This window comes from Tamandua tetradactyla, chromosome 25 (genome assembly GCF_023851605.1).
Source record: "Tamandua tetradactyla isolate mTamTet1 chromosome 25, mTamTet1.pri, whole genome shotgun sequence".
Lineage (NCBI taxonomy): Eukaryota > Metazoa > Chordata > Mammalia > Pilosa > Myrmecophagidae > Tamandua > Tamandua tetradactyla.
In genome coordinates this window covers 5431603-5458887 of record NC_135351.1, presented here as the reverse complement: position 1 = coordinate 5458887, position 27285 = coordinate 5431603, and the positions used below count along the sequence as shown (strand labels likewise).

The 27285-nt window shown below is 43.1% G+C and overlaps 1 protein-coding gene and 1 long non-coding RNA gene across 3 annotated transcripts in view; one reads left to right on the top strand and one right to left on the bottom strand.

Annotated features, from left to right (window-relative positions):
- LOC143669258 (uncharacterized) overlaps window positions 1-27156 on the bottom strand; it is a 53792-nt gene extending 26636 nt beyond the window's left edge. Inside the window, exons 1-2 of the long non-coding RNA XR_013168804.1 lie at window positions 26839-27156; window positions 1612-1740 (exon numbers count right to left, since the gene is read on the bottom strand). This is a non-coding gene — a long non-coding RNA (uncharacterized LOC143669258). The remainder of the gene's footprint in view (window positions 1-1611; window positions 1741-26838) is intronic.
- The window catches only part of SLC22A23 (solute carrier family 22 member 23), a 227978-nt gene continuing 227211 nt past the window's right edge, over window positions 26519-27285 (top strand). For both annotated transcript variants that reach the window (XR_013168803.1, XM_077143888.1), the window contains exon 1: window positions 26519-27190. Coding sequence is in view for 1 of the 2 variants with exons in the window: in XM_077143888.1 (XP_077000003.1) it covers window positions 26519-27190 (672 nt within the window). In the remaining variant the exon portion in view is untranslated. The remainder of the gene's footprint in view (window positions 27191-27285) is intronic.

Here is a 27285-nt window from a genome sequence, read left to right as displayed (position 1 = left end):
CATTTTGTAAGTGCCCCACCACTTCTGGAATTCTTGGGCACAGCCATCCAGGCTCCCCTAAGTGGTTTAAGAGTAAAACAAACAAAGAAAAACATCTCTCCATCCTCACCTGTAGACACACACCACTCATACTGATCTCATACCTGCTCCTAGGTGCAGGAGGGGCAGAGGTCTCTTCCTTGGGGATGGTTTCAGAGTGGAGGCCAAGGAGAGCAAATATCGTCATGAGAGATTCTCAGCAGTTGTAGTCTTAGCATGAACAAAAGCTTGATTGATTGACTTTGGGCAGGGGAAGGTGGCAGGGACTTGTGCTCCTTAGCCCAGATGATCTATATCTCTGGTCGGCAGTCACTGGGCTCTTGTTCTCAATTTTCTAGACTTTTAGTAACTCTACTACTATTCTCCAGCATTGGGATTTTTTCAAGATAAGAAATGTTAAACCCAAAGCCAGCATCATAAACCACCACAAGATACCACTTCACACCCACTTCGATCGCTACTATTCCAAAAATGGAAAGCAACAAGTGTTGGCGAGGATGTGGAGAAGTTGGAACCCTCATACATTGCTGTTGGGATTGTAAAATGGTACAGTCACCATGGAAAACAGCATGGCAGTTCCTCAAAAAGCTAAACACTGGACTACCATATGACCCAGCAATTCCACCTCTATATATACACCCAAAGAATCAAACACAGAGATTCAAACAGATACTTGCATACCAATGTTCATAGCGGCATTATTCACAAAAGCCAAAAGGTGGAGGCAACCCAAGTGTCCATAAGCAGATGAATGGATAAACAAAATGTAGTTTACATATAGGGAATACTATTCAGCCATAATAAAAGAAGGAAGTTTTGATACATGTGACACATGGATGAACCTTGAAAGCATTATGCTGAGTGAAATATGCCAGATACTAAAGGACAAATATTATATGATTCTACTTAAATGAAATGTCTAGAATAAGCAAATTCACAGAGACAAAAAGAAGAATAGAGGTTACCTGGGGCTGGGGGTAGGGGGTGATGATGAGTTGTTGCTTAATGGGTAAAGAGTTTCTGTTTGGGTGATGAAAAACTTTTAGTAATGGAAAGTGGTGATGGTAGTGCAACATTGTAAAATAATGCCAATGAGTTATATACTCAAATAGGTTAAAATGGCAAGTTTTGTTTTATATGTTTTATGTTCCCACACACAAAAAAAAGAAACTACCATCCTTAGTGCTTCAAGAAACTAGCAAAGCACCTGATACTAAATAAACACTTGATGAGTGAAGGTCTTCACGCCCACATAAATGAATGCTTTGCTAGGTGCCATTTCTACAGCCCCATACCCTCAACTGAATCACAAAGGAAACAGAACATGGTGCCTCCACAAACCATCTCAGACCAGACAAATGCTATGATTAACAAAACAAGAAATAATTATAAGCAAATTTACCTATGTTTACACATCTCCATCCCGAATTGCTCTAATAGCTCTTTTTTCCCCCAGTCTCACAGTTACCGCTTCCCATTGCTATTATAATTACATGATTGCACATTGTCCACCTCACCAGACAATGAGCTCCTTGAGGACGGGGAAAACGTGTATTAATCTCTATTGCCGACCTGGCACATAGTCTCTCCCAGAGTTGGCGGTGTTGTGGAATGAATCAACGGATGGAGGAGGATTCCAGAGCCACAGTGTTTTCCAGCGATGTCTTTCTTCTCTCATTCCTTTCTCCCACATTTCATCACCTAAGGGAACCGAAGCCGACACCACTCAATTTATTTTGGTCTTTGTGTCTGTGAGCGCATACATTAGCTGGCTTTCTAAAAAGAGGTGGCTACTCAAGAGACTGGAATTAGATGTGATTTTGAAGGCTCGCAGAGCTAATTATTGGATTAGAAAAATGCCCTCACCCTTAACCAGAATTGTGCTGCTTCCTACTTTTGAATGTAAAACATGAAGTAAACATAATTCACTGTCATTTTCAATGTCCTGGTACACTGCAGAGACCCACTTAAGATAAATGACTTTCAATTGCCTGATCTGTCTAGTTTGAAAAAGCCTGTATGGAATTAATGTGCTATAATGTATGCAAATCATTTTAAATCCAGACCTGGCCTTGATATTTGTTTTTTTGTTTGTTTTTATTTGTTTATTTGTTTTTTGGCATGGGCAGGCACTGGGAATCGAACCCTGGTCTCTGGCATGGCAGGTGAGAACTCTGCCTGCTGAGCCACTGTGGCCCACCCGATATGTTTTTCATTGTCATCATTGATGGAAACACAGGATCAAATATATATATATATATAATTGTCAATGGGATTGCTGTATGCTGTCTCAAACACTGGCCATTAACTCAAATGCTCAACACTCTAGTAAAATCAAATGAGCAGACAGGTCGCAAGATAAGCCCCTGGAAATGTACCGTACCCACATGCTGTATGGTAGAACAGAGTCAGAGTTGCTTAGAAGTGTATGTAGTGTGAGGGAGAACAAAGGAATGTCAATTCTGCAGGGTGTTGAAAATAGACAGTAATTAATATTTTAAAACTCTAACTTATGTGTGAGACTAAAGCAAAAAACATTGGGTACAAAATTTAATTTTTGACTAGTGCATTTCCTAATATAACTTATGCAGACAGCTTACCTGAACACCATAAGTTCACGGAACCTTGAGTAGGGCATGAGATTTTGTAAGTTTGTCCAGAGTGATGCCCCAATAAATCCCAGAGTGATTTGAACAGTGAATAAAAAAGTATTTGCAAAGTCCCCCTGGGGGAATGGTGAGAAAGGGGGAAAGCTCAACTTCCCCAAGTGGAGAATTCTTGATATTCTCACAAGCAGTGGAGACAGCCAAAGCAATAGGCTGAGCCCCTAATCTTGGGGGTTTTTTATAGGAAACTTAACCCCACAAAGGATAAGCTAAGCCTACTTAAAATTAGGCCTAAGAGTCACCCCCAAGAGAACCCCTTTTGTGGTTCAGATGTGGCCTCTCTCTCTCTCAGCCAACACGACAAGCAAACTCACTGACCTCCCTCTCTACATGGGACATGACTCCCAGTGGTGTGGACCTTCCTGGCAATGTGGGACAGAAATCCTAGAATGAGCTGAGACTCAGCATCAGGAGATTGAGAAAATTCCTAGAATGAGCTGAGACTCAGCATCAAGGAATTGAAAAAACCTTCTTGACCAAAAGGGGGAAGAGAGAAATGAGACAAAACAAAGTGTCAAAAGCTGAGAGATTCCAAACAGAGTCGAGAGGTTATCCTGGAGTTTATTCTTACGCATTAAATAGATATCACCTTGTTAGTCAAGATGTAATGGAGAGGCTAGTGGGAAGTACCTGAAACTATAGAGTTGTGTTCCAGTAGCCATGTTTCTTGAAGAAGATTCTATAATGATATAGCTTTCACAATATGGCTGTGTGATTGTGAAAACCTTGTGTCTGATGCTCCTTTTATCTACCTTATCAATAGACAAGTAAAACATATGGATTAAAAATAAATGAATAATAGAGAGAACAAATGTAAAAACAAATTTTGTAGATTGAAATGCCAGTGATCAATGAAAGGAAGGGGTAAGGAGTATGGTATGTAGGAACTTTTTTTCTGTTTTCTATTTATTTCTTTTTCTGAGTTGATGCAAGTGTTCTAAGAAATGATCATGATGATGAATATACAACTATGTGATGATATTGTGAATTACTGATTATATATGTAGAATGGAATGATCATATGGTAAGAATGTTTGTCTTTGTATGTTGGTATGTTTAATAAATAAAATAAATTAATAAAAAATTTTAAAGAAAGCATTATTAAAAAAAGTGTGTGCAGTGTTTTTTAGCTTCAGATAATCAAAGATATATTTACAGAGGAGGGATTCAAAAAAAGAGAGAAGCATTTTAAACAGATATACATGGTCCAAAATGTACAAGTGAAAAAAAAATTCTATTAAAAAATCTATACACTGAGAAATTGTCCTCCAGTCCTTGTGTGTAGTTTCTGGTGTGCCTTTCTAGCACTGTTTTATGCAAATGTATATATACTCTTGTATTCTTCCTCCAAAGAGGAATATTTCAAAGCAGGAAAGCCACTGGTGGCGGATGTTTATTTTGTTCTTATGATATAACCTTTTCTTGCTGCATGATCTACATGCTCATTTAATCCTCAATCAATTCCAAGAGGCAAGTGTTATCATCATTCCCATTTTATAGGTGAAGAAATTGAGTAAGTACGATCTGACTTAAGGAACTTGTTCAAGTCATTGGGAGAGGCAAGATTTGAACTGGGCCAAGCTGAAGATTTTAACCCCTCCTTCACCTCTCAGGCAGAGAGCAAAGGCCAAATGTTTCCATTATCTCTGAGGGGACAGTCTCCCCCACAGACTTCTGCCTGAAATACTCTGAGAATCATCCTTACTCCCCAAGGACCTAGAAGAGGGACCAAGGGCAAGGAGCAGCTAAGGGCAGTCCCAGCCCACAAGCCACTGAGATATGTCAATCTGTGGTGATTCCCAGGCTGACTGTGAGGTGGGTTCCATGTGTATAAAAATGCAGTTCTACCTGGGTGGTCCTTCTGTTTCCTCTAAGGTAAACCCCAGCTCCTAAGCATACGTGTGGAGCCCTTCTGGCTGTGCCCCTGACCCTCTCCCATATTATCTTCCACCTTGTACCATCCTTGCCCATTACTCATTGGCCCAGCTTTTCAGAGCTCTGCCACTTCTGGCCTTTGTGCCTTTTTTAATTCTCTTTACCCAGGAAGTGCTTTTCCGTTCTTTAGGAATCAGCTAAGTAGTCACCTCCCCCAAGAGTCCTTCCCTTACCACCCCCTCTTGGGCCTTCTCATGAGGGACCCTATCACTGCATCAGCACCCAGTGCCAGAATGTTGCTTCGGTTCCCCCGACTCCACCCCTTCCCCAGGTTTGGACAGGTACCTTTCCTCGTGAGCCTGGATTCTAGCAGGCACAGTCTCACACACAAGACAGGTGTCTCACACAAAAGACACAGAACGAATGAATGATCAGAATTGGGGGTGTAAGTTTCGCTCCTTCTTTCTAAAAAAAGTAAATGATTGACCGCTGTGGGCCAGACACTGGGCTGGATTGGTAGGGACACAGCAGTGGACAGGACATGATTTCTACCTCAAGGTGCACATTAGTGGAAAACATCAGCCAGACTCTAGGGAGTTGTTGCCATGAATCTTAAGAGTGACCATACATGCATGTGCTGGCCCGTGTCCTGGCGGGAAGCCAATTCTGCTCAGAAGATTTGTCTGAAACGAAGGTGTGAGTAGGGTTAGGGGAGAAATAGGGTTGTTCAAGTACCCGGGTTCTGGCAACAGTGGAGAGTGGTTACTACTCCAGAGGACGGAGGGACAAGAGTGGTAAACAGTGGAAAGCCAGGGAAAACAGAAGGCAGGAGGGGCCTCCTCCCCAAGCAGGAGTCTTCACTGCCTTGTGGGGAGGGGAGGTAGGTGCTGTGGCTGTGCTAAAATGCTGAATTAAGGGGAACAGTGGTGGGGTTAGAAGAAATAAGTTGAATTTGCTGCTGTGGAGAATGAGAGTAGCCCTTGACTTTGGAAATATCAAAGGCGGCGAGGTGGTACTGATAGCTCAGTTGATGGGAGACATGTAGGAATGTTTAGAAGCACAGAGAAGAGAGTGGGATTGATCTGAGGGAAGGGTTTATGGGGGAGGGTAGGAGAATAGCAAACCAATGGGGTTTGGGATATTGGCCAGAGTAGGGTTAAAGTGATGGACCCCAGAGTCTAAGTCAGGGAGGGGAGAAATGAAGCCAATGGTGAGGGGATGTGGGATGCACAGAGATGAACTTCTGAAAATCTCAGTCAAGGTGAAAGCAGGTAGAGTGGGAGTACCTGAGTGAATGAAAGAAGAAGGAGCAAGGCTATGTTCAGAGATGGGAAGAGTGTTGTGGGGTTGGTGCCATTGAGTTGGTGTCCTTGTGGTGAGGTGTAGTCACAGTCATGGCAGTGGGGGCTACTGGAGAGCGCAGGAAAAGGTTACTAGAGTGGAGAAAGCTGAGTAGTCGAGGAAGTAAGAAACGAGAATATTAGCTTATCAGACACTAAATATCATGTCACCAGAACAATTGTTGGAGTTGGGTGGTAAAGCACAAACCAGGGAGCATGATGACTCAGAAGGGTTTATGACAGCAACTGAGAGGGACAGGACATGGAATGGCCAGATGGCAAGAGTCTCAACATTGTGGAATAACAAGGCAGGGACAACTCCTTGTCCTGACCTTGGGGCTTGAAGGAAATGAATAGCAACCATTCTGAGGGCTGCTGTACATCAGTATTGTATAGATTGGGAATTGTAACAGAAGTAGGGCTGGATGGCTGGGTCAGGAAAGAAGTTTCCAGGTCTCCTGAGAAGAGTCAACAGTTTTGGGATGTGATTGAACCAAAAGAAGGACATGATGTTATAAATAGATATCTTGCAAAACTCAAGTCATGATGAATTTGTAAAATAAAAATTGACACTTACCATCTGTGCCATACCCTCCACACTCGATATCTTAATTTTTCTAACCCTAAGAATAAGAAAATAGGAGATGATAGATGATGAAGAGGGCTTCCATAATAGGTAATAGAAGGGAATAAGAGATACGTGAGGTGTTGATAGCTTTGGCAGACAACACGAATTCCCAAAATAGTGGTCCCATCAGAATTCTGTAGATGGAGGTCCATGAACCCCACAGGAGAAGTCCAGGAGGCTAGTCCAAAGAAGGAGGCCAGTGACAAGATCAGTTGATCTCATTGGAGACAGCAATATTACTAATGGAGGAAAAGAAGAGATGGGCTCCATGACCCCAAGACTGGGACACATGAGAAAATCAGGAGGTGAAAGACCTATCTCAAAGGACAAGGGACTTAAAAGAAATACATCATACTCACTCTGCCAACCAAATATTTAACTGTACACAAAAGCCTCCCATGAAAATGTCAACATTTGTTTCTAAAGTTTCTTTGTGAAAGAAGATCATGAAAGGAAACTCAGTTACTAAGACAAAGTAGAGAAAATAACTACAAAAGAGATGATGCTTAAGAAAGTGATGCTATTTCTGAATTTGGGGGGTTGCAAAATACTCTGGGTGTATCTTTTGGGAATGGTTAGAGTCTGCTCCATGACCACAGAGCAGATGAAAAGTGCAAAACAAAAATGGAGTTGAGTAAGAAACTCAACAACTGAGGGATGTGAGGGAAGGTGTGCAGCGGTGCAGAGATGCTCATGCACTGGGCAGGAAGTCCACTCTGGTCATCATTGTGAATCGCTGAGAGAATTCTGAGGGAGGCAGTGGGTCCTGCAGCCTTCCATGAGCACAAAGACCCAGGAGCTTGGAGTACCCAGGAGCTAGGAGTAGATTAAAAAGTACCAAGGGCAGTCCTAGGACTTGCCTCTAACTATTTCTATCTAGAAAATATACCAATTCTTTACAAAAATAGTCTAAACAGGACAATATCTATGCTGTGCTTACTGTAAACAGATGTCCTTGAACTAATAATTTTAAAAACTGCAGTCAAGTTCACCTACAAATGTAGTCATTCCTCCCAAAGGATTCCTTTTCTCATTCGCAAAATTCTGAGTTTAAGAGCATACTTTATGAAAAATAGGGAGGGATTTCTTAAATATAAAAACCATTATAGAAAATGATTGACAAATTGACTACATTATGATTTAATATTTGCAGGTAACAAAAAGCACCACAAAGAAAATGAAGCTCACAGATTGGGAGAAGATATTGGCAACTGATAAGGGAAAGTTATCTAGAACATACGGGAATCCCTATGAATCACAGTTTTTAAAGTTTGAATATGTGGGAACAACCTATATCTTCACCAGCAGGGAAATGGATGAATAACTTGGGATAAATTCATATGATGAAATACTAATATAGCAGTTCAAAATAAATGTCATAGATCTCTAAGTAGCGACAAGGGCAAATCTTGAATTCAGAATTCAGCAAAAATGTAAGTTGTAAGAAAATGCATAACATATCACATATATAAAAATACCAAAATACTACTAAATAGTGACCATGTACACATACACCATGGAAAAAATATGAAAATGTAGATTGAAAAGACATAAGAATAGGGGTTCCTCTGGGGGAGGGGGTGAGATGAAAGGAGTTATTGAGATATCTTTTAAAAATGTGAAACAGGCAAGGCTATATGTTAACATCTGTAAAATCTGGATGGTATATTGTTATATTATTCTCTGTGCTTTCCTGTACACATAAAATATTTCAGAGAGATGATCATGAGACTTTCTCTTATGAAATTTATTTCCCTAATGGAGAAACTAAGCCTACCTAAAATTATGTCTGAAAATCACCCCCAGAGGACCTCTTTGTTGTTCAGATGTGGCCTCTCTCTCTAAGTCAAACTCTGCAAGTAAAATCATAAACCCTTCCCCCACTATGTGGGACATGAAATCCAGGGGTGTATGTCTCTCCGGTAATGTGGGACATGACTCTTGGGGATGAGCATGGCCCTGGCATCATGGGATCGATGATGCCTTCTTGACTGAAAGGGGGAAAAGAAATGTAACAAAATTAGGTGAGAGCTTGTCTTACTAGCAGGTGCAGCATAGAATTTGACTTAACCATTTGGCTCCCTTGCTGGGACAGTGGATGCCTCTGGCCTGGACTGACCCCTTGTAGCCTGTCTCAGTCCAAGGTCTCCTGTTATCAAAACCTGCAGCATTATCATCATCTGTAGGACAGCACATTTCCTTGTTTGTCATACTATATCAAACTTTGGGTTGTGGGTCCTATCATGGTTTGTGGCAAATGGCCTTCATTCAACAAACGTTTTTTGAATGAAAGAAAATTTGTGTTTTTAGACACTGATAAGGCCATCGTTGCCCATTTGGCAAATGTTCATCCAGGGACTAGAATTCCTGGTTCTGGAGTGTTTTAAAATTTGGACTTCATTTCTTACCATCTTTTCAAGTTGCAAATCTAACGTAACTTGAATTCATCTAAAAATTGCTAGCAGTTTTTTTTTAAAGAGCACGTTTAAGATGTTGGAGCAAATTGCTTTTTTTTTTTCCTTTATTGCACTTCTTAGCAAATCAATGTAAAAGATTCCTTCACTTTAAAAACTCTTAATCTCCCTCTCTTTTTTTGCATGGGCAGGCACGGGGAACCTAGCCTGGGTCTCAGGCATGCAGATAAGAAATTTGCCTGCTGAGCCACCGTGGCCCACCCCCAAAACTCTTAATCTTTTGAGAAGTCTGCAACCCCATTTGAAAGCCTGATGAAAATGTGGATCTTCTCTTCAGACAAACACACATAATTGAATTTGAATTCTAATATTCCACAAATTCCAAAGAAAGAGCTTCTGCTCTAAAGTCCACAAGACTTTGTATAATATAACCCTTACCTAGAGTTTTCCCCTGTGTCCTACAAGCAAAGAAATGCCCGTGGAAAATTCCCACCATATGTCATCTTCGATGGTTTCATTTCTCTAGCAGTTCACCAAAAGTCATGGCCACCTTAAAAAGCCTCACCACTGTTGGCTGTTAAAGGGTATTCTAGGGTTGGCTTCCACCTACGGGTCTAGAAGACAGGGAGGTACCACTAGAAGCAAAAAATAATGTTTTTTTTAGGGGTGGGAGGAAGAGGGAGGAAAAGAGGGAGGAGAGAAAGGAGATTGGAAATAGAAGAAGAGGGAGGAAAAGTGGTGGAAGCTCCATCCAGACCACAGCTTCAGGAAGGAAACTTAGCTTGCTCTGCCTTTAATTTTCTGGACTGAACAAGTATCTCTTTTCAAGTGCTTTTCTTTTTTCTTTTAATATGCACAATAAGGGCATTGGTAGTAGTTAGAAAAGCAATGGAAATGTTTTATTCTATTTTTCAGATCATGAAACCATTGCATGGTTTTAAGCACTATAATAAACATGCAGCACCAAGGAGACAAGACATGGAAAGAGACACTTGCATTAAAACTCTAGTGTGGCTGTCAGAAGCCCAGATCAGGAAGGGTGGGTTCCCTCAAGCTGGTGCTCACATGCCGTTAAAAACAAAAATCCACCATCTATCCTTCCCTTGAGCAAGTAACCCAAGCCCTTTGGGGAAATGCCACCTTGGAGTAGCAGTGCTTCTTCCCACCCCTGATTCGGTCACCAGAACGGTGAGTCACTTTTAAAAAATAATAAGCATAGGCATTTGCACAGTTTTTAACTTTGCAAAGCCCTTTCACTTGGCTTTGGTCTGGCCTTTAAATTACGATCCCAGAAAGAAAGAGCTGGGTGGACACTTCTTCCTCCATTCAGCTCTACCCCGAACACCACCCTGAGAAACACCCACAGAAACCGCAGCCTTATGATATTCCTGACTCAGCGGTCGGTCAACTTGCTGAGTCATGGGGAGCCTGGGCTGTTTATTGCCTGAACCCCAAGACGTTTGTGAAATGATTCCCTGCGGGCCCCTAAGGAAGCTTTTTCAAGATTCAGAGCCTTGGAGATCAGACATTGGTTGAAAAAAAGACTTAGAAATTTCGAAAAAGGCTTAGAAATTTCAAGCAGGGCGCAGTTCATCAAAGAGACCAGCCTTTCCAGAAGAATTCCATGTCTTCTGGGGATTTGTAAAATTAAGAATCTGGAAGTAAAGAGACACTTTGGACGAATAACATTTTTGCTTTAGATTTTAATTTACTTTAAATATTTCCTTGCAGTTTTAAAAAGAAGCCATCCTCGGCAAAATAATAGGAGTAAAAGATGAGCTTCCAATGGTGGAACTTGCTTCCCCTGTGGCTGATTAAATTTGCAAGTCTGGTGCTAACAGGAGAGTCAATTGGCTGCATCAGCGCATAGTTGATTTTGCCTCGTTTCACTCGTTCCTGCATTCACTATTTACTGAGCCTACTGAAGGACTTCAAGTTTAATTGAAACCCTATTTGGGGGGACCCTAATAGAAAGACTCTATTTTTAATGCATCTAAGCTATTTGTTTCCAGAGTCATGAAGTTAGAGGGTGATCAGTGGAGACACATCGCTCATGCTAGAGGCGAAAATCCCCTATTGATGCCAATAGTTTTCTTATTAATCATGAGACATTTTCTAGGGAGGCATTGAGGGTGGATTGAGTGGGGATCAGAAAAAGTTCTAGCCCCAGATTGGCCGCTAGGGAGCTCTCGGTTGGGGTCAAAGGATTCATTCCATTTCCTTGCCCCTCAATTTCCTCTCCCAGAGAAGGAGGCTTAAAGCAGATGACTAGACGTTCCGTTTAGCTCCATTATTTGCTCTCATGCAAAATCTGAACATCCCTCCCTAAGAAAGGGAGAAATTTTTAATTTTCTGTTGTCTTGGAAAAGAACCGTTCTTGGTGACTAGCAAATACTCTTAACAAGCTCAGCACTTAACGATCCGCTTCCTTTCCTCTTCTATTTTGACTAATCACCACTGGACCTTAAGATAGCTATTAAAACAAAGGAAGGAACCGTCCTACTTGCCCAGGGCTTAAGTATAAGTGGCTATTTGAAAGCTACACAAAGGCCTTAATTGGTATGAGTTCACACTTGGGTTTAAGGCCGAGAGCATCTCTTAGCAACACAGAACTTCAAACAGCGAGGCCAAATTCCAGAGCAGAGGAGAAAGATGGAGACTTCAGACTTCAGGATAGAAACCAGAAACTCTGGGGTTCAACTAGAAGGGGAGCAGCCACCAGAATTACTTTCCTGATGTGGCCAGTTAGCACATACATCTGAAGACCCCTCTCAAACTCTTGATTAAGGAGCCTTTGTAGAGACTTGTCAAATCAGGACCAGCAAATCAATTTCCCTTTCTGAGATCCAATTTGCCTGGGAAAGTGACCAGGGCACCCATCACACATTTACTCCATTGAAAGGGGGGAAATAGAAAGTGGAGAAGGGAAGGTCCAGAGAAACAGGATGCTGTTCTGATTTTGCTAATCCGTTTATGCTATGAGAGCTAGAAAGGTGGGCCTGTTGTGGTAAAAGCTTCTTTACAGCGCATCTTTCTATCAAGGAGGCAAGGGGGGAAGGAATTATTTAAATTCATCAACCACTCCTATTGGGGCTTAAACACTTCCTAATTGCTGTTAAATGAAAATGCTCACCAAAGATCAAAATGGGAACAGCGCTTGAAAATGCGGATGAGAAGAAAGCAAGCTCTATTGCCTGCTAGTCAAAAGTCTCTCATCTGGCACTGAATAGTCACCAAAATGAGGTTTCCTCTTCCTAAAAGCTTTTATGGGCCTCTGAAGAAAATAATTACCATCAGAGCCACTTCAAGGACAACAAAGGAAATTTTCCTCCTCATTTCGTAGTCGCAGGTCATGTTTGGTCCCAAGTGGTATTTCCTGGTTTAATCGCTAAACTTGGTTTCAATGGATGTTGGACCACTTTTCTTCAAGTCGAGTGTAAGAATGTTCCACAATTGAGAATATTCAAAAGACTGTGCTGCAGATTCCAAATGCAACTTCAGGAGGAGAGGGCTAAAAGCGGTTTTGAACAATGTAACCCCTAGTTGATAAGTCTTTTATATGTACAAGATCTGGCCTGTTTATTAAGAATATCTATTTCCATACATAAAAGTCTCATTTGATGGAAACCATCATGGTCAACTTTTTTTTTTTTTTTTTTGCATGGGCAGGCACTAGGAATTGAACCTGGGGCTCCAGCATGGCAGGTGAGAATTCTGCCACTGAACCACTGTTGCCCACCCCATAGTCACTTGTAAAAATAAATATATTTTATTGTGGTGACATATACATAACAAATTTGACATTTTAACCATTTTAAGTATACCATTGAGAGGTATTAGAATGTTGTACTACCATCACCACCACCCATGACCAAAACTTTTTCATCATCCCAAACTGAAACTCTGTACCCGTTAAGCAATAACTCCCCATTCACCCTTCCCTAGGCCCTGTTAACTAATTTACTTTCTCTACTGATTTGCCTCTTTATGGATTTGCCTATTGTTCTGGTTTACTAGCTGCCGGAATGCAACACACCAGAGATGGATTGGCTTTTAATAAAAGGGGATTTATTTTGTTGGTTCTTCAGAGGAAAGGCAGCTAACTTTCCACTGAGGTTCTTTCTTACGTGGAAGGCACAGGATGGTCTCTGCTGGTCTTCTCTCCAGGCCCCTGGGTTCCAACAACTTTCCCCAGGGTGACTTCTTTCTGCATCTCCAAAGGCCTGGGCTGAGCTGCGAGTGCTGAGATGAGGAATGCCGAGCTGCTTAGCTTTGCTACATTGCGATCTCTCATTTAAGCACCAGCCAATTAAGTCAAACGTCACTCATTGCAGCAGACCTGCCTCCTAGCCGACTGCAGATGTAATTAGCAACAGATGAGGTTCACGTATCGTTGGCTTATGTCCGCAGCAACAAGACTAGGTATGCTCACCTGGCCAAGATGACAACTGAATCTAACTAACACACCTATTCTAGAAAGTTCTTGTAAGTCTGTATAGATTTGCCTATTCTAGAAAGTTCTCTATGGATTTGCCTATTCTAGAAAGTTCATGTAAGTGGGATCATATATTTATCCTTTTGTGTCTGGCCTGTTTCACTTAGCATAATGTTTCAAGGTTCATCTATGTTGTAGCAGGTATTAGAACGTCATTCCTTTTTACCACTAAATAGTATTCCATTGTACGGTGTGAACACCTTTTGTTTATTCAGCTGTTGTTGGACACTTGGATTGTTTCTACCCATTACAATCATTTTTTTAGAATATTTATTTATTTATTTATTTATTTATTTATTTAAATTTTTTTTGGTGCATGGTCCGAGAATTAAACTCGGGTCTCCAGCATGGAAGGCGAGCATTCTACCAATGCACCAACCATGCACCCTACAACCATTTTTAAAATCAACCAATGGGGGGGGCCGCGGTGGCTCAGCGGGCAAGAGTGCTTGCCTGCCGTGCCGGAGGACCCCGGTTCGATTCCCGGCCCCAGCCCATGTGAAAAACAAACGGACAAACAAAATATAATAAAAAAAAACAAGAAAATGTTTAAAAATGTTTCCCTTTCTTCCTTCCTTCCTTCCTTCTCTGTCTTTCCTTCCTTTCCTCCCTCTCTCTTAAAAAAAAAAAAAAAAAAAAAAAATCAACCAATGAACCATAGAGGGAAAAAGGGCAAAACCATAAAGTAGATTTACATGAAGTGGTGTTTAGATTCTCCTCTTTTGGATCTTTTCTGCAGAAAGATTTCCATAGAATAATGAGAATTATTGTTAAGTATACCTAGCTCCCATGTTGAGTCTCAAAACCAGCTCCCGCTCTGGCCTGAGCTGATGCATGGAGAGGCCTCAAATAGAAGGAAACAGACTCACATGGTTCACCTTTGCTTCTGAGGAAGGCAGGTTCCAACAGTGGAGTTTTCTGAATTTCCCACGCAAAGACGGCTGAGGGGAAGATTCCAGAGCCTTTGCAGTGGACAAATACTTCTGAATCCAAAATAAAAGGGAGCCAAGCAATGTTCTAAGTTGTGGCTCCCTGTCCAAGGTTCTGCTTTGTCCACTGAGTAAGGGTTAATGCTGAAATTATCTCTGGACAAGGGGAACAATCCTGGGGGCGGGGGGGGAGGCGAAGTTTCCAGGAGGAGCATGTTTTAGATGACCATACAGCCCTACATTTTCCAAAAGGATTCCCAAAGGGAAGCGAATTTGAGTTTCCCAATGTGCTGTGCCATCGACAAAACCAGTTCCAGGAGCAAAGGATTTTTGTAGGGGTCGGGGAAGCCACTGAGCAAAGCCACTGAGCATGCCATTCTACTGAGAGCACAGGGGACAAGGAGGCAGGGGGTGGATACCAAACGGGAGGCAGGCCCCACAGAATCAGAAAGACCTGTCCTAACCCCTCCTTTGCAGAGTTCTTGCCTGCCAGGGGAAGTGGCTTATTGTAGTGGATTAGAATCCTGAATATTGGTATGAGTCAGAAGTGAGTTTTTGTTTTGAATCCTGGTTCTGACACTGTGTGGCCTTGGGCAAGTTTCTTAACAACTTGCTTTCCTTATCTCCAAAATGGTGACAATGATTCTCCCTTGTAGGTTTGTAGGGCACTGTCAGTGAGGGATTTATAGAAAGGGGTTCGAGTGTTGAGTAGGCAATCAGTGAGAGTGCTCGGAATGTGTCATATTTCTGGTTTTGTCAAAGAGGCAGAGAGGCATGTTTGCAGCAAGACATGGCAAGTAGGATGAATCAGGGCTGGGACCAGTATAAGAGATGCCCAGTGGATAAATACAGGGCAGAGACCAGGAGAGCTACTCGTAATGGGGTGTGGCTGGGTAGGCAGGGGTTGACAATCCTCTACTCCTGATGCTGTCCTGGGACAGAATGAGGCAGAGGGGGATTCGGGGACGATACACAGCACTCTGGGAAGGCAAACACTCGCTATCAGGAAGTCCGACCACAAGGAACAGACTTGATCTCCATGTCTACCCAGTGCTACTGCAGAATTATTTAGCAGGGCTAATGGAATGGAATGTCCCTGGGGGATTCCAACCTCTTTGCTCTATTCGATTAGTATTGGACTCTGACCCCAGGTTCATGGTGACCAAGAATGAGACAAGTTCAGTATAGATGAGTTCAGTGGTTAGAGTTAAGATGACCACTTCATAGCACCTAAGTCATACTGAATATCCATATAACCATTTACAGTTGCAAACCTTCCTTGTTGATGCTTTCCCATTTGCCCCTCATTGCAAACTTGGGTGACTGGTAGGTAAGGCATGTGTTATGATGATTCCCATTTTACAGAGGAGATAAGTAGGATGTGTAGAAGTAATATGACTTGCTCAAGGTAAAAAACTAGCAGGTTGTGGAATGGGCCCCCAAATTCAGATCTGACTTTAGATGTTCTGCTTTCCCCACAACACCCTACTAACTGTTTCTTTGGGCTTGAAACTTTTATCCTCACTGACTTAGGCTTGGATCCCCAGAAGCAGACTTGGACAAGGAAGCAAGCTGGGGAGCTGGGGCTGTTGCTGTCCCATATTCATCTGACATAGAGTGAGGGGGAACTAAACTCCCTGATGCTTCCTGCTCTCTGGGCACACAGGCTCTAGGAATCCAAGAGTGATGTTTAGTTGGGGCTAATGGACATAAAAGCAACTTGACGCTGATGTCCTGCCCCTCTGAGCCCAAATTTACAAACAAAAATAGTTACCTAGAACTTGAGGGAATCTATACCACTTTTCTGCACCTCCTGTAGGTATATCTCCCAATAACATGGTGATGAGGTTTGCTAATAGTGTTCCCACATGGGCTTTAAGTGAAAGATGAAATTTAAGTAACCTGGAGCTATTGGTGTTTTTGTGGTTAGTAGTTCCTTCTATTTATTCACTGAGCTATCTTGAAAAGCGGCAGATTTTTCTCCTGACACAGTTTGTAGCTAACGCCTCTTCTATGTTCTATTTTAGACTAGGCGCTCCAAATGACATCGATATTTTTAAAAATCTAGAATCTGCATCACACCTCGAAGAACAATGGAAGTGGACATCTGCTTGTCTCCTTCTGGTAACTGCGACTCAATTCCCCTGAAGGGAATTCTGCAACCCCACTTTCAGTCATGGTTGGGATGAGGTCCCTGGGGCCTTGGGTCCCTGCCTCCGTGCCAAGGGACCCAAGCCCGGCCAATCAGAGCATGGAGGCCTGGGAGCCATTGGTGATAGGTTAAAACATAGCTGCATGTAGCCTGCCAGCAACACTCAGAGCCAGTGAGATTCAAAGCTGTGTCACTGTTGGGGGTTTTAGAAAAGATGCCCTGCGTTTCTGCTAGAGCTGCCAAGCCTGAGTGTGGAAAATACCACGTGGAGCTTGCAACTGAAGATAACAACCCCAAGGGGGTGGAGAAAGACCGGGGCCTAATGACATCAAGATTCAGCCATGTCTAAAACCATGCAACCCTTGGTCTTTGGGGTTATGTGTGCTAAAATGTCCCTTTTTGAATAAGCCATTTGCCTTGGGTTTTCTATAACTTACATCCAAGAGAATATGAAGACATTCATGTTACAGGCAATTTCCCATAGATTTTTGCTATGTAAGCAAATATGAGAGCCTAATCTGCTGCCTCAAATAGGTCCATTTTTAGACACTGACAGTAAGGTATTCACTTTAGCTTCAGACTCACCAAAAGCACCCTCTGTGCCATCTCCCCATTGTCACTTGCATCCTCAAATAATGTGAGCATCTTTCTGATCTCATAAATGTCCAATGTCCCATGCCAGCTCTCTCCAGCCCTTGGGTCTTTGTTCTGACAGTGGGCCTAAGGACACATTGTAGGTTGGTAATGCCCAAGGCATCATTCTCAAAAAATGAGCTATGATTCAACATCCAACCCAGCAACCCTACTACTCGTAGATTTTACCCAGAAAAATGAAAACATAGAGCCACACAAAGAGCTGTATATGAACATATATAGCAGCTTTATTCATGGTAGCTCAAAGCTGGAAACAGGCCAATTGCCCATTAAACAGAAGAGTGGATAACAGGCGGTGGCATATTCACATAATGGAACACTACTCAGGAATAAAAAGGAATAAAATGTGGAAACACAAAAGGATGTGGGGGAATTTTAAAGGCGTTAGTTATGCTGAGTGAAAGAAGCCAGACACATGAATACATCCAGCTTAGTTCCATTTATCTGAAGTTCTAGAGCAGGAAATGCTTGTGAGAAAAAAGCAGATGGGTAGTTGCCTCGAGGACTGTGTGAAATGGAGGGACAGACAACAAGAGACATGGGAGAACTTTTTTTGGGTGAATGAAAAGTTTTGTATCTTAATTGGGATGATGGTTTCACAGGTGGTTATCCTGCTTCATTCCATGTGTGTATGTAATTTATACATTAATAAAGGTGAGTTTTTTCAAAGTGAATTATCTCCTTAGGGTTTTCTTAACTTCCCTTTAAAACTCATATGTCTCAAATAGTCTCATCACATTTTATTCTATAAATGTTAATAGTTATATCATATTATAGAAATACCATGCATCACCTAACCTCACGGACCCAACACTTCCCTAAATGTGCAATTCTCCTTAATGCCTTCGTATTTTCATTCCTGCTATTCCTCCCACCGGGAAGACACTGTTCCCTCTTCTCCCCTTGGCAAAATCTCATATGCAGATTCTCATTCCTTCTTTCAGCAAATATTTATTGGGTGACAGGCAATAGGGCTGCAGAGACACATAAATCATGGGCCCTGTCCATTAGGGACATATACCAGAAAATGGAATTTTACTTGAATACCTTTAGATTTATATTCCCAACATGATCTGGCTGATAAAAAGACCAAGTCAAAGACCATTAACCTGGAGGCTACAGCCTGCTCTATTATATGAGCTAAAATTGTGTCGGTTTTTCCGTACACATGTCTGCAGACTCCCTATGGGGTCTGTGTTAACTTTTGAAACATTGAATGTGAAGGAGTTTAACAAGGCAAGGGGGAAAGCTAGAAGAAACAAGAGAAAAATTGGTTTAAATGCATTTCTGGGTGGATGATGAAAACATGATAAAATATGGGAACTTAAATGAAAAGAGAGAATTTAAACAAAGTTACAGTTATTATGCTCAAATAGGATTCAAGGCCCAAACCTCCTTGCTGGTCTCTTAAGAGACTTAGAGCTGAGCCACGACAGACAATTTTACTGGCATTTGTAGCTGTTAACCTTTTGGAATATTTCTAAAAATTCAGTTGCTATGCCAAGCTTTTATTAAAATGTAATTTTCCATTGTTTATTTATTTATTTATTTATTTATTTCTGCTTCCCGTCAACTTTGAGTTCCAAACTATTATATCTTTACTTGATTAAAAATATAATCAAAGAGATGGGGCCTACACAAATCAAAGGACACTACAGATTTAGAGCTTGAAACAGAATAGTACTGTGTTAAAAATGCTAAATGACTTCTTTTAATTAGATTTTTTATTTTAGAAGAGTTTTAGACTTAGGGAAACTTGCCAAGGTAGAACAGTTACTATATCCTCCACACCCAGTTTCATTTATTATTAACTTGTCACATACATCTGGTACATTTGTTACAGTTAATGAACCAATATTGATACATTACTGTTAACTAAAGTCCATACTTTATTCAGATTCTGTCTTAGGATGCCATCCAGGATATCACATTATATTTTGTGATCACGTCTCCTTAGACCTCTCTTTGCCGTGCTGGCTTCTTAGATTTTCCATGTTTTTGATGAATCTTCACAGTTCCGAGGAGAATCGCTCAGATAGTTTATAGACTGTCCCTCAACCAGTATTTGTCTGCTGTTTTCCCCTTTCTGAGGGTGAAGTATTTACATAAATTATTTGGAATTCTTCCACATGAGAGATTTATCTCTTCTCCCTCATTTATTTATTTATTCAGTCATTTATTTCTATCAGTATGGATTCATGAACATTTACTGCAGACTTTGGGTTATAAGCCAATACTTCTTTATCACTCAAATAGTTCCAGGTTTGATGATCAAGAATTCTTTCGGTTGATACCTGTGCCCCTTTTGGACATTATTTGTTCCTTTGAGCACTTCCTTACTTTCTGGCACAAGATGTTCCAGGTTCAGCTTGTATATTTCCTGTCCCAGTCTTGGAATCAGCCATTTTTCAGATCTCTGGTTCTTTTATTGGAAAATGGAATTAGAAACCAAGATCCAAGTACTGGAAGTGCTTGTTGCTACTGAGTGTTAAATTGCATTTTAAAATAGCAAAAGTATTTTATGCAATAGCAGTTCAGAATTTTACTTTCATTTTTAAACTACTGACTGTTAACTTGGAAAATTGTTTACAGTGAGCTTATGTCTTTATTTTTTGTTGTAGGAATGTTAAATTATTATTCAAAGCCCTATGAAGTAGCTGAACATTTAGTCAGAAGATAATGTACACACTTGACCAATTTTTAAAATCCTTTGGGACTATCTAAGAGTAATACATTCATTAATTAGAGACGAAAATTTCATCCAAAAGGAAATATTGGTCAAGACCTTGCCCCAGAAAGTACATTTTGTGATATCCCCCTAGTGAGGGGTATTTGTTACTCTAACTGACCCCTAACTTCTATCTAATCATGAAGGAAATTAGTCTGGTCACTTTAGATTTGGCTAGGAGAAACAGACCATGCAGTCCTGTTTTTGTTTTGTTTTTTGTTGGCTTTTTTTTTTTCCATTTTCATTTAGGACTAGCAGGGAACTAATTAGAGGAAAAGGGCTGTTTCAAGACCATTATTTTATCTCTCTTAGGAAGTGAAAATTCCTTTCCTTAAACCCTTGTTACCTGATTGTTCAACCCTCTAAAACAATGTACCTTTAGGTTACTCACTCATGCAAAAAAGCCCAGTGCAATATTCGAACAGCTTCATTATGTTCATTTGGGATGCTTCTGATCAAAGAGAAATTGTTTTCATCCTAGAATAAAATATATACTTTTCACTTGTAAGTTCTGGAGATAATGTGTCTTTTTTCATCTGGGCAAGTACATGCATGTGACAAAGACATTGGATAGAAAAATTCCTAAACACAAGAAGGTAAATAGGGACATTTGTGATTTTTAGCAAACAAAAGTCGACATAAAATCTAGATTAATTTATTACACTAATTGTCCTAACTTAATAAAAGAGAACAAAATTAAATTTTACCCTAGCTTTTAAAAATCTTTAGCACAACCATTTGATGACATTGTGAGCCATTGATTGTATACCATTTTATTTCTCAATAAATTTTTTTTTTTAAAAAGTGATTGGGCAAAGGATCAAATGAGAGGGAAGAGTTATCACAGAGCAGATAGGACTGAACAAATGATGAGACTACTGAATCAGCATATTGATATTTCTTGTTAGTCTCTAGTGTGTTAGAATAGCTGGAAGGAAATACCTGAAATTCTGAAACTGTGACCCATACCAAGATGGAAATTTGCTCTATAACTACTTATTAAGCTGTACTTTGAAATGTATCACTTTCTACATGACATATTTCATAATAAAAAAGTGTTTGAAAAAACTGAAGTGAAATTAGAGAAATAAAGATCATAAACAATGGGAAATAATGAACTAACTTCTTTTAAATAAGATAAAGTAATTATACCCTTCCCTAATAAATAAAAACAAGGAAACATTAATTTATAATTGAATTAATAGTTTTATGATCTATGAAAAATAACCTTCAGAAAACTAGAGTTTTGTTTGAAAATAAAACACTAAAAAAAAGGTGATTAGGCCCTATCAACTAAAACTGAACCAATGCAGGGTTCTGTGTCTAATGTGCATAACAGCCAATCTACTATACCAGAGTTTCAAACAGAGAAAGAACTTATTGCTAAAGCAGGAAGCTGGAGATCAGATAGCCTTTGGGCCTTAAAATTTGTCTCCCTGAATCTAAGGATTTGAGGGTTTTTTTAATGGATCCAAACAAGGGGAGATGGAGTTGCTGCTATTACAGTAACAAGTGTATAAAACTACAATTTACAAATGTAAAGGAGTGGAGCTAGGCTAGAACTAAACTAACCATACAAGCATAAGTGCATGGTTAGTTCTGGGCTGACTCACGTTCCTTCATCAATATTACGAGGTTGTTTTTGTGATTCTCTAAGACTCTAAAGTTGCGAAATAGATGGGGGTACATGAGATTTTTACAATGTGCAATTCAGTAGGCGTCAGTAAATTCCGGTATTTTCTTTTGGCTATTCTACAATATACTGAAAGTACGGAAAAGGCATCTGTATAATGATTTGTGCATCGTAATTATTTGTGAACTCTTAATTTCTTAGTAACATAACCACATTTACAATGAAGTAGATTTTTAGCATAAAAGCCTTATCTTCACTTCCTTATTTATTTTCACTTGGCCTTTCAATTTGAAAGGGTGAATTTGGCTTGTTCTCAATGAGTAAGTAGTTTTCCCAAGATAGTACCTGTAGCTTTCCCTAGGAGAGCTTATGTGACATTTTTATTACTTCTGTCACTGAACAAAAGTGGCTTTTCCATTTTCATTTATGATAGGTTTTGTAAATGTCAAATTCCTTGTTAAAAAGTCAGTTACCTTCCCAAAGCCAAAGAATGATGTAAGTAATGTTCAAATATACACGAATTAAAGTTTGAGGTAATTTCATATCAATTTCTCCCATCTCCCCAAAATCAAAGTCACCTAGTTTTCAAATAAATATAAAATAATTATTTAAAAGAAAAAATCAAACTGGAGTAAGAAAAAGAAAACACATGCAATTCCACAATGTGAATTCATGTATAAACAATAAACACGAATATGTTGCTAAAACCAATGTGAAATCCATTTGGCATGACTATTATCATGCATTTTAAGTTAATTAACCCTGACACCAATTCCTTAGGATTAAACTTTTACAGAATTATGGAGGACTTAAAATTAGGGGTCCTTCAATTTTCAAAGTAAGCTCATTTTTCCCCTTGTTTTATCTCTAAGGAAATAAAATATTTCAAGTGTAAGAGATAAATTGCATCTTTCATCTCTTTATTTTCTGAAATTTTAAGAAATTACAACATGGTAGTTTATTTAACATGCTCCCAAAGGAAGCATGGTCCCCCACTTTCTCCTTACATTCTCTGTATAAAGAAATATTCTCCTTATAAGGAGTCTTCTTTATAAAGAGAGTTAGTAAATCCATGATACTAGCATAAATCTGGGTTCTCAGACTCAGATGCTTTCCAAGGACAGGCAAGTAACATGCAGAAGGGACTATAGTAGGCAAGGGAGTTGGGGCAGCTGGAGAGCACTGGCACCTGCCATACAAAAAAGGGGGGGGGGGTGGAGGCACCAAAAAGCCAGGGCATCTGATTTTTCAAGAAAAGCCCCAAATATGTTCTTTTTTAAAATGCTAAATTTCCTTGATTCAAAATGTTGGCAATTATTTCCCTGGCAATATTGAATATGGTCCATGAGCTACATGTGCCTACAAGCCACCAACCAACCAGTTTGTAAGCCAGTGTGTGCCCACAAGAACTTCATATATTAACCATAATAAGAAACATAATTGTAGGCCCATGGGTGGTTCAGTGATAGAATGCTCGCCATCCATGCAGGAGACCCCAGGTCATTTCCCAGACCATGCACCATCACCTCACCCCCCCAAAAAGAAAAAGAAACATAATTGCCAAGTTCATCTAAATTCTCATGCTGTCTGATCTGAGCACTATTTTTGAGGAGTTGGAAAATATGAAAAGGTAGCTTGGTGGTTTAAGAATCAAAATAAACAGAGTTCTATCCCCTTAATAGATACATCATCAAGTGATAACTTGACATATTGGTTTATTCAGCAAATATTTTGGTGTGACTTGCTCAAGTCTCCAAGGACTGCTTGAGGCACCAGAGATAGAGGAGGGGGGAGGGAGTAAATAAATAAGCAAATGAGAAAAATAGCTACCTTGCAGTACAAGTAGAAAAGGGAAATAGGATATAGCAGGTGCCTTGTTATGGGGCCCCTCGCTGGTGGATTCTCCTAAATACTCTCTCTGGAGGCTCTCCCAGTGTCAAAACCTTTCTCTTTCCTCCTTTTCTAGGTTCTCTTATCAAATCACTTCTGGTGTGCTTTAAGGAATTAAAGGCCTGTTTACTTGAAATTAGTTACATTTTAATCTTCTGTACTAGATTTAGGGGAAAATGTTGATCCAAGAGAGATTTAGGGAAACCTTTAATCTCATCAGCAATTTAATTACAATGCTTGGGTCAGTGTCACAGATGGCTAATTTCAAACACTTTATGTTGAATCCTTTTAGCTTCAGTTTTAGAGGGTGCCATTTTCTAGTGCAGCTCCAAATTCTGGCAATATAGTTTTTGAAGATTTTTTTATATCCCTTTTTTTTCTCTTTGGTCCAAGGACTAATAACAGCAGCTTGTCAATGAAGTTCCCCCTCCTCCACTCTCCCCCGCCCTCCCCCCACAATATACATCAACAAATATCTTCTTTAATTCTTTCTTATGGTTTTATAATCTGTCCCTCTATGTTAAAATATGGAAAGCCAGAATTTCAAGTGGGAAGATGTAGGTTCTCCACCAGTTCTGTAGGCTAACTCTTCCATCTCTGGCAATGAACCACTTAAAAGTTTATAGCCTCATCTTGAAGTTCTGCCTCCCAGGGGTGAGCACAGTCTGAAGTTTGTATTTGAAAGCCAACCATACAAAGTTAGCTATCATTGTTACTGTTACAACTGGGAGGGCCATGAAGGTCACTGGCAACGTTTATTTTGTGATGAGTTATAAGAAAACAAATGAGTACTTAATTACTTTGGGGAAACGTTGCAAAGCCAAACACAAAGTAAACCTTCTCTAGAAACGTCAGTCACTGAAGAGGCCATAAGTAAAATCTGCAAACTTTTATTTAAATTCCGAAACAGAAAAGTGGGCTGTATGTAATGGTAACACAGCTAACATTCATTCAGCACTTAGTTTGTTCCAGGCTGTGGGATAAGCACTTTGAGTTTATTATCTTTTTTGTTTTTTTTTCGGGGAGAGGAAAGGGAAGGAAAAGTCAAGCTAATAAAAACTAATGTGAAATTGGGAAAAACGTGCACGCTCCACCCTACCTGCCCCCCACCCCCCAAAGCTCTTTAAATAGGTGCAGTTTTGGAGGCTTGGTATCTCCTTGCAACCCTTTTGGGTTCTTTCCCCCTGGCTATCTAATCTTCCCTCTTCAGCCGATCTAGGAAGCTCAGGATGTCCCCAAGCCCTCGGCCTCACCCATCAAGCAGCTTTCAGGAGTTTCCTCGCGTTAAAACAAAAACGTTTGTGCCGGTCTTTCACAGAGCCCACACACATGTTGTTCATAGCTAAATTAAAACTTCAGGTTAAAAACGCCTTCCACCAAACTCTGCAAAGTTAAGCTGAAAACATAAGGGAAATGCAAAAGAATGCATTCAGTGTATGTAGCTTAGAGCATATTTTTTTGGCAAGGCAAAAGCATTTTTCACTTTTTTGGGGGCCTGAAAAGGGATTGCTCCATCTAAGACTTCCATTAATAAACTTCTCCGAATATGACATTTCTCCAACATGGGTGGACGCGGGGGTAAAAGGGGCCGTGCAATTATCTCTGGCGCCTGATCCGGGGGCAGCGAGGAAATACACTAATGTAGCCGTTTGCCGCAGGGTGGGTGTTATTTCTGTAGCGCTGCTGTGCAAGGATCGGCCGCTGCAAGGCAGAGGCGGGCAAGGCTTGCCGGTATATACGCGTGTGTAGATGCGCGCGCCTGTGCACACGGCGCCTGGAACGGGAATTTGGGTCTTGGAAAGGAGGTGGAAAGTAACGCCACCCTGCGTGTTTATAAGGTGTATATAAATAGTGCTTCACATCTATCTTGCTAGCATTCCTTTTTGGAGTCAGGGGAGTAAGGACAATTTGGGAGCGGGGTGGGGGGGCCCGGAAAGGGGAGGGAGGAGTGCGGAATGCGGTGGGTCGCCCAGCGCTGCGGATAACCTGCGACCTGAAACTGGCAAACGTGCACTCCTTGACCCTGCCGGGTTGGATCCCCGCCGGCGCCCGGCCAAAAGGGTCGCTGGAGACTCCGGCCCCGGAATGGGGGTGCGGGTGGCGTAGGGACTGGGCACCTCGGAACGGAGACAATGCGCCCGCAGAGCGAGGGACCTTCGAAGCCAAACCTCCCCACCTGCTTCCCCGCGAACCGCGACTCCTCTGGAACCCCAGGACCGGCCTGGGCGACCCCGCGCGCCGTGCTCAGCGCTGGCCTTCGCTCGGTCCTCTCCTTCTCAGCGCTGACCGGGAGATCCTCCGGGTCAGGCGGCCCGGGTGTCCCGCTCTTCCCCTCCCCCTCCCCCTCCCAAGCGGATCCCGCGGCGCGTCCCGGCTGGAGGGGGCGCTCGCGCGCAGAGTCGGGCGCAGCAGGTGCCGCGGTTACCTCCACCTCGGCGGGGGGAGAGGGGGCGGGCCCGGGCGGGGAGGGAGGCAGGGGCGGGAGGCCGCGCGCGGCCGGCCCCGCAGGTTGTGATCCGAGCTCCGGTTTCCGGAAGGCTCCGTGAGTGCGAGCAACCCAGCCCGGAGAGCGGAGGGACCCTCCGCCCGGCACAGCTGTCGGCCCCAGGCTTCGCGAGCCCGGCCCCGCGCCACCGCTTCCTCCGCCGCGCGCCGGAGCCAGGAGCCGCCGGGAATCACCAAGAGCCACCGCCGGGAGCCGCCGGGAGGGCAGGGCCGGCCACCGCGCCGGGGCTGCGGGAAGCCGATGAGCGGCGGCGGAGGCGGCGGCGGCTGAGGGCCCGCGGGCCGGCCTCTGCCGGCCCCTGGCCGCCAGGGCGCCCGAAGGGGCCGCAGGCGGCGAGCGGCCCGGGACGCGGAGGTCGGATTCGGGGGCGGTGGAATGGGGACGGCCTGACACCGCGGGAGCCGGAGGGAGCGCGCCGGACGCGCGGAGAGCGCCCCGCTTGACCCGCGGCGGGCGGGCGGGCGGGCGGGCGGGCTGCGGCTGCGGGCGCCGGGGGGCGCGGGGACGGCGGCAGCTCCCCGGCCTGCGGCGCGCTCTATGCGCCGCTCTCGGCGCCGCGGGCCCGGGCCATGGCCATAGACCGGCGGCGCGAGGCCGCGGGCGGCGGGCCGGGGCGGCTGCAGCCCCCGGCCGCGGAGAACGGCGCCCTGCCACCCGGGGACGCGGCCGCCTCGGCGCCCCTGGGGTCTCGCGCGGGCCCCGGTGGGGACGCGGATGGGGAGATCCAGTCGCTGCCGCCCCTGCCCCCTCCACCGGCCGCCGCCCCGCACCCGGGCTGCTGCTCCTCGGCGGCGGCGCCGAGCCTCCTGCTGCTGGACTACGACGGCTCGGTGCTGCCCTTCCTCGGGGGCCTGGGCGGGGGCTACCAGAGGACCCTCGTACTGCTCACCTGGATCCCGGCGCTGTTTATCGGCTTCAGCCAGTTCTCGGACTCCTTCCTGCTGGATCAGCCGAACTTTTGGTGTCGCGGGGTTGGCCCGGGGGCCGAGTCGGCGGGGGTCACCGCCGTGGGCCGCTGGGGCACCCGCGACCTGGGGAACTGGACCAGCCCCCCGACCGCTACCTTCTCCACTGCCGCCTGGGGGGCCGCGGGCCACGTAAGCAGCAGTAACGGCTCCGACGGGGGCGACACGCCGCCCCTGCCGTCCCCTCCGGACAAGGGGGTCAACGCCTCCAACTGCGACTGCCACGCGTGGGACTACGGCATCCGCACTGGCCTCGTCCAGAATGTGGTCAGCAAGGTGAGGCGCGCGGCTCCGTGGAACCCCCAGTGCCCCCCTACTTCCCTCCGTCCCCTGCATGCAGAACGAGGTCCAGGCCTGAGCCAGCCGGGGTG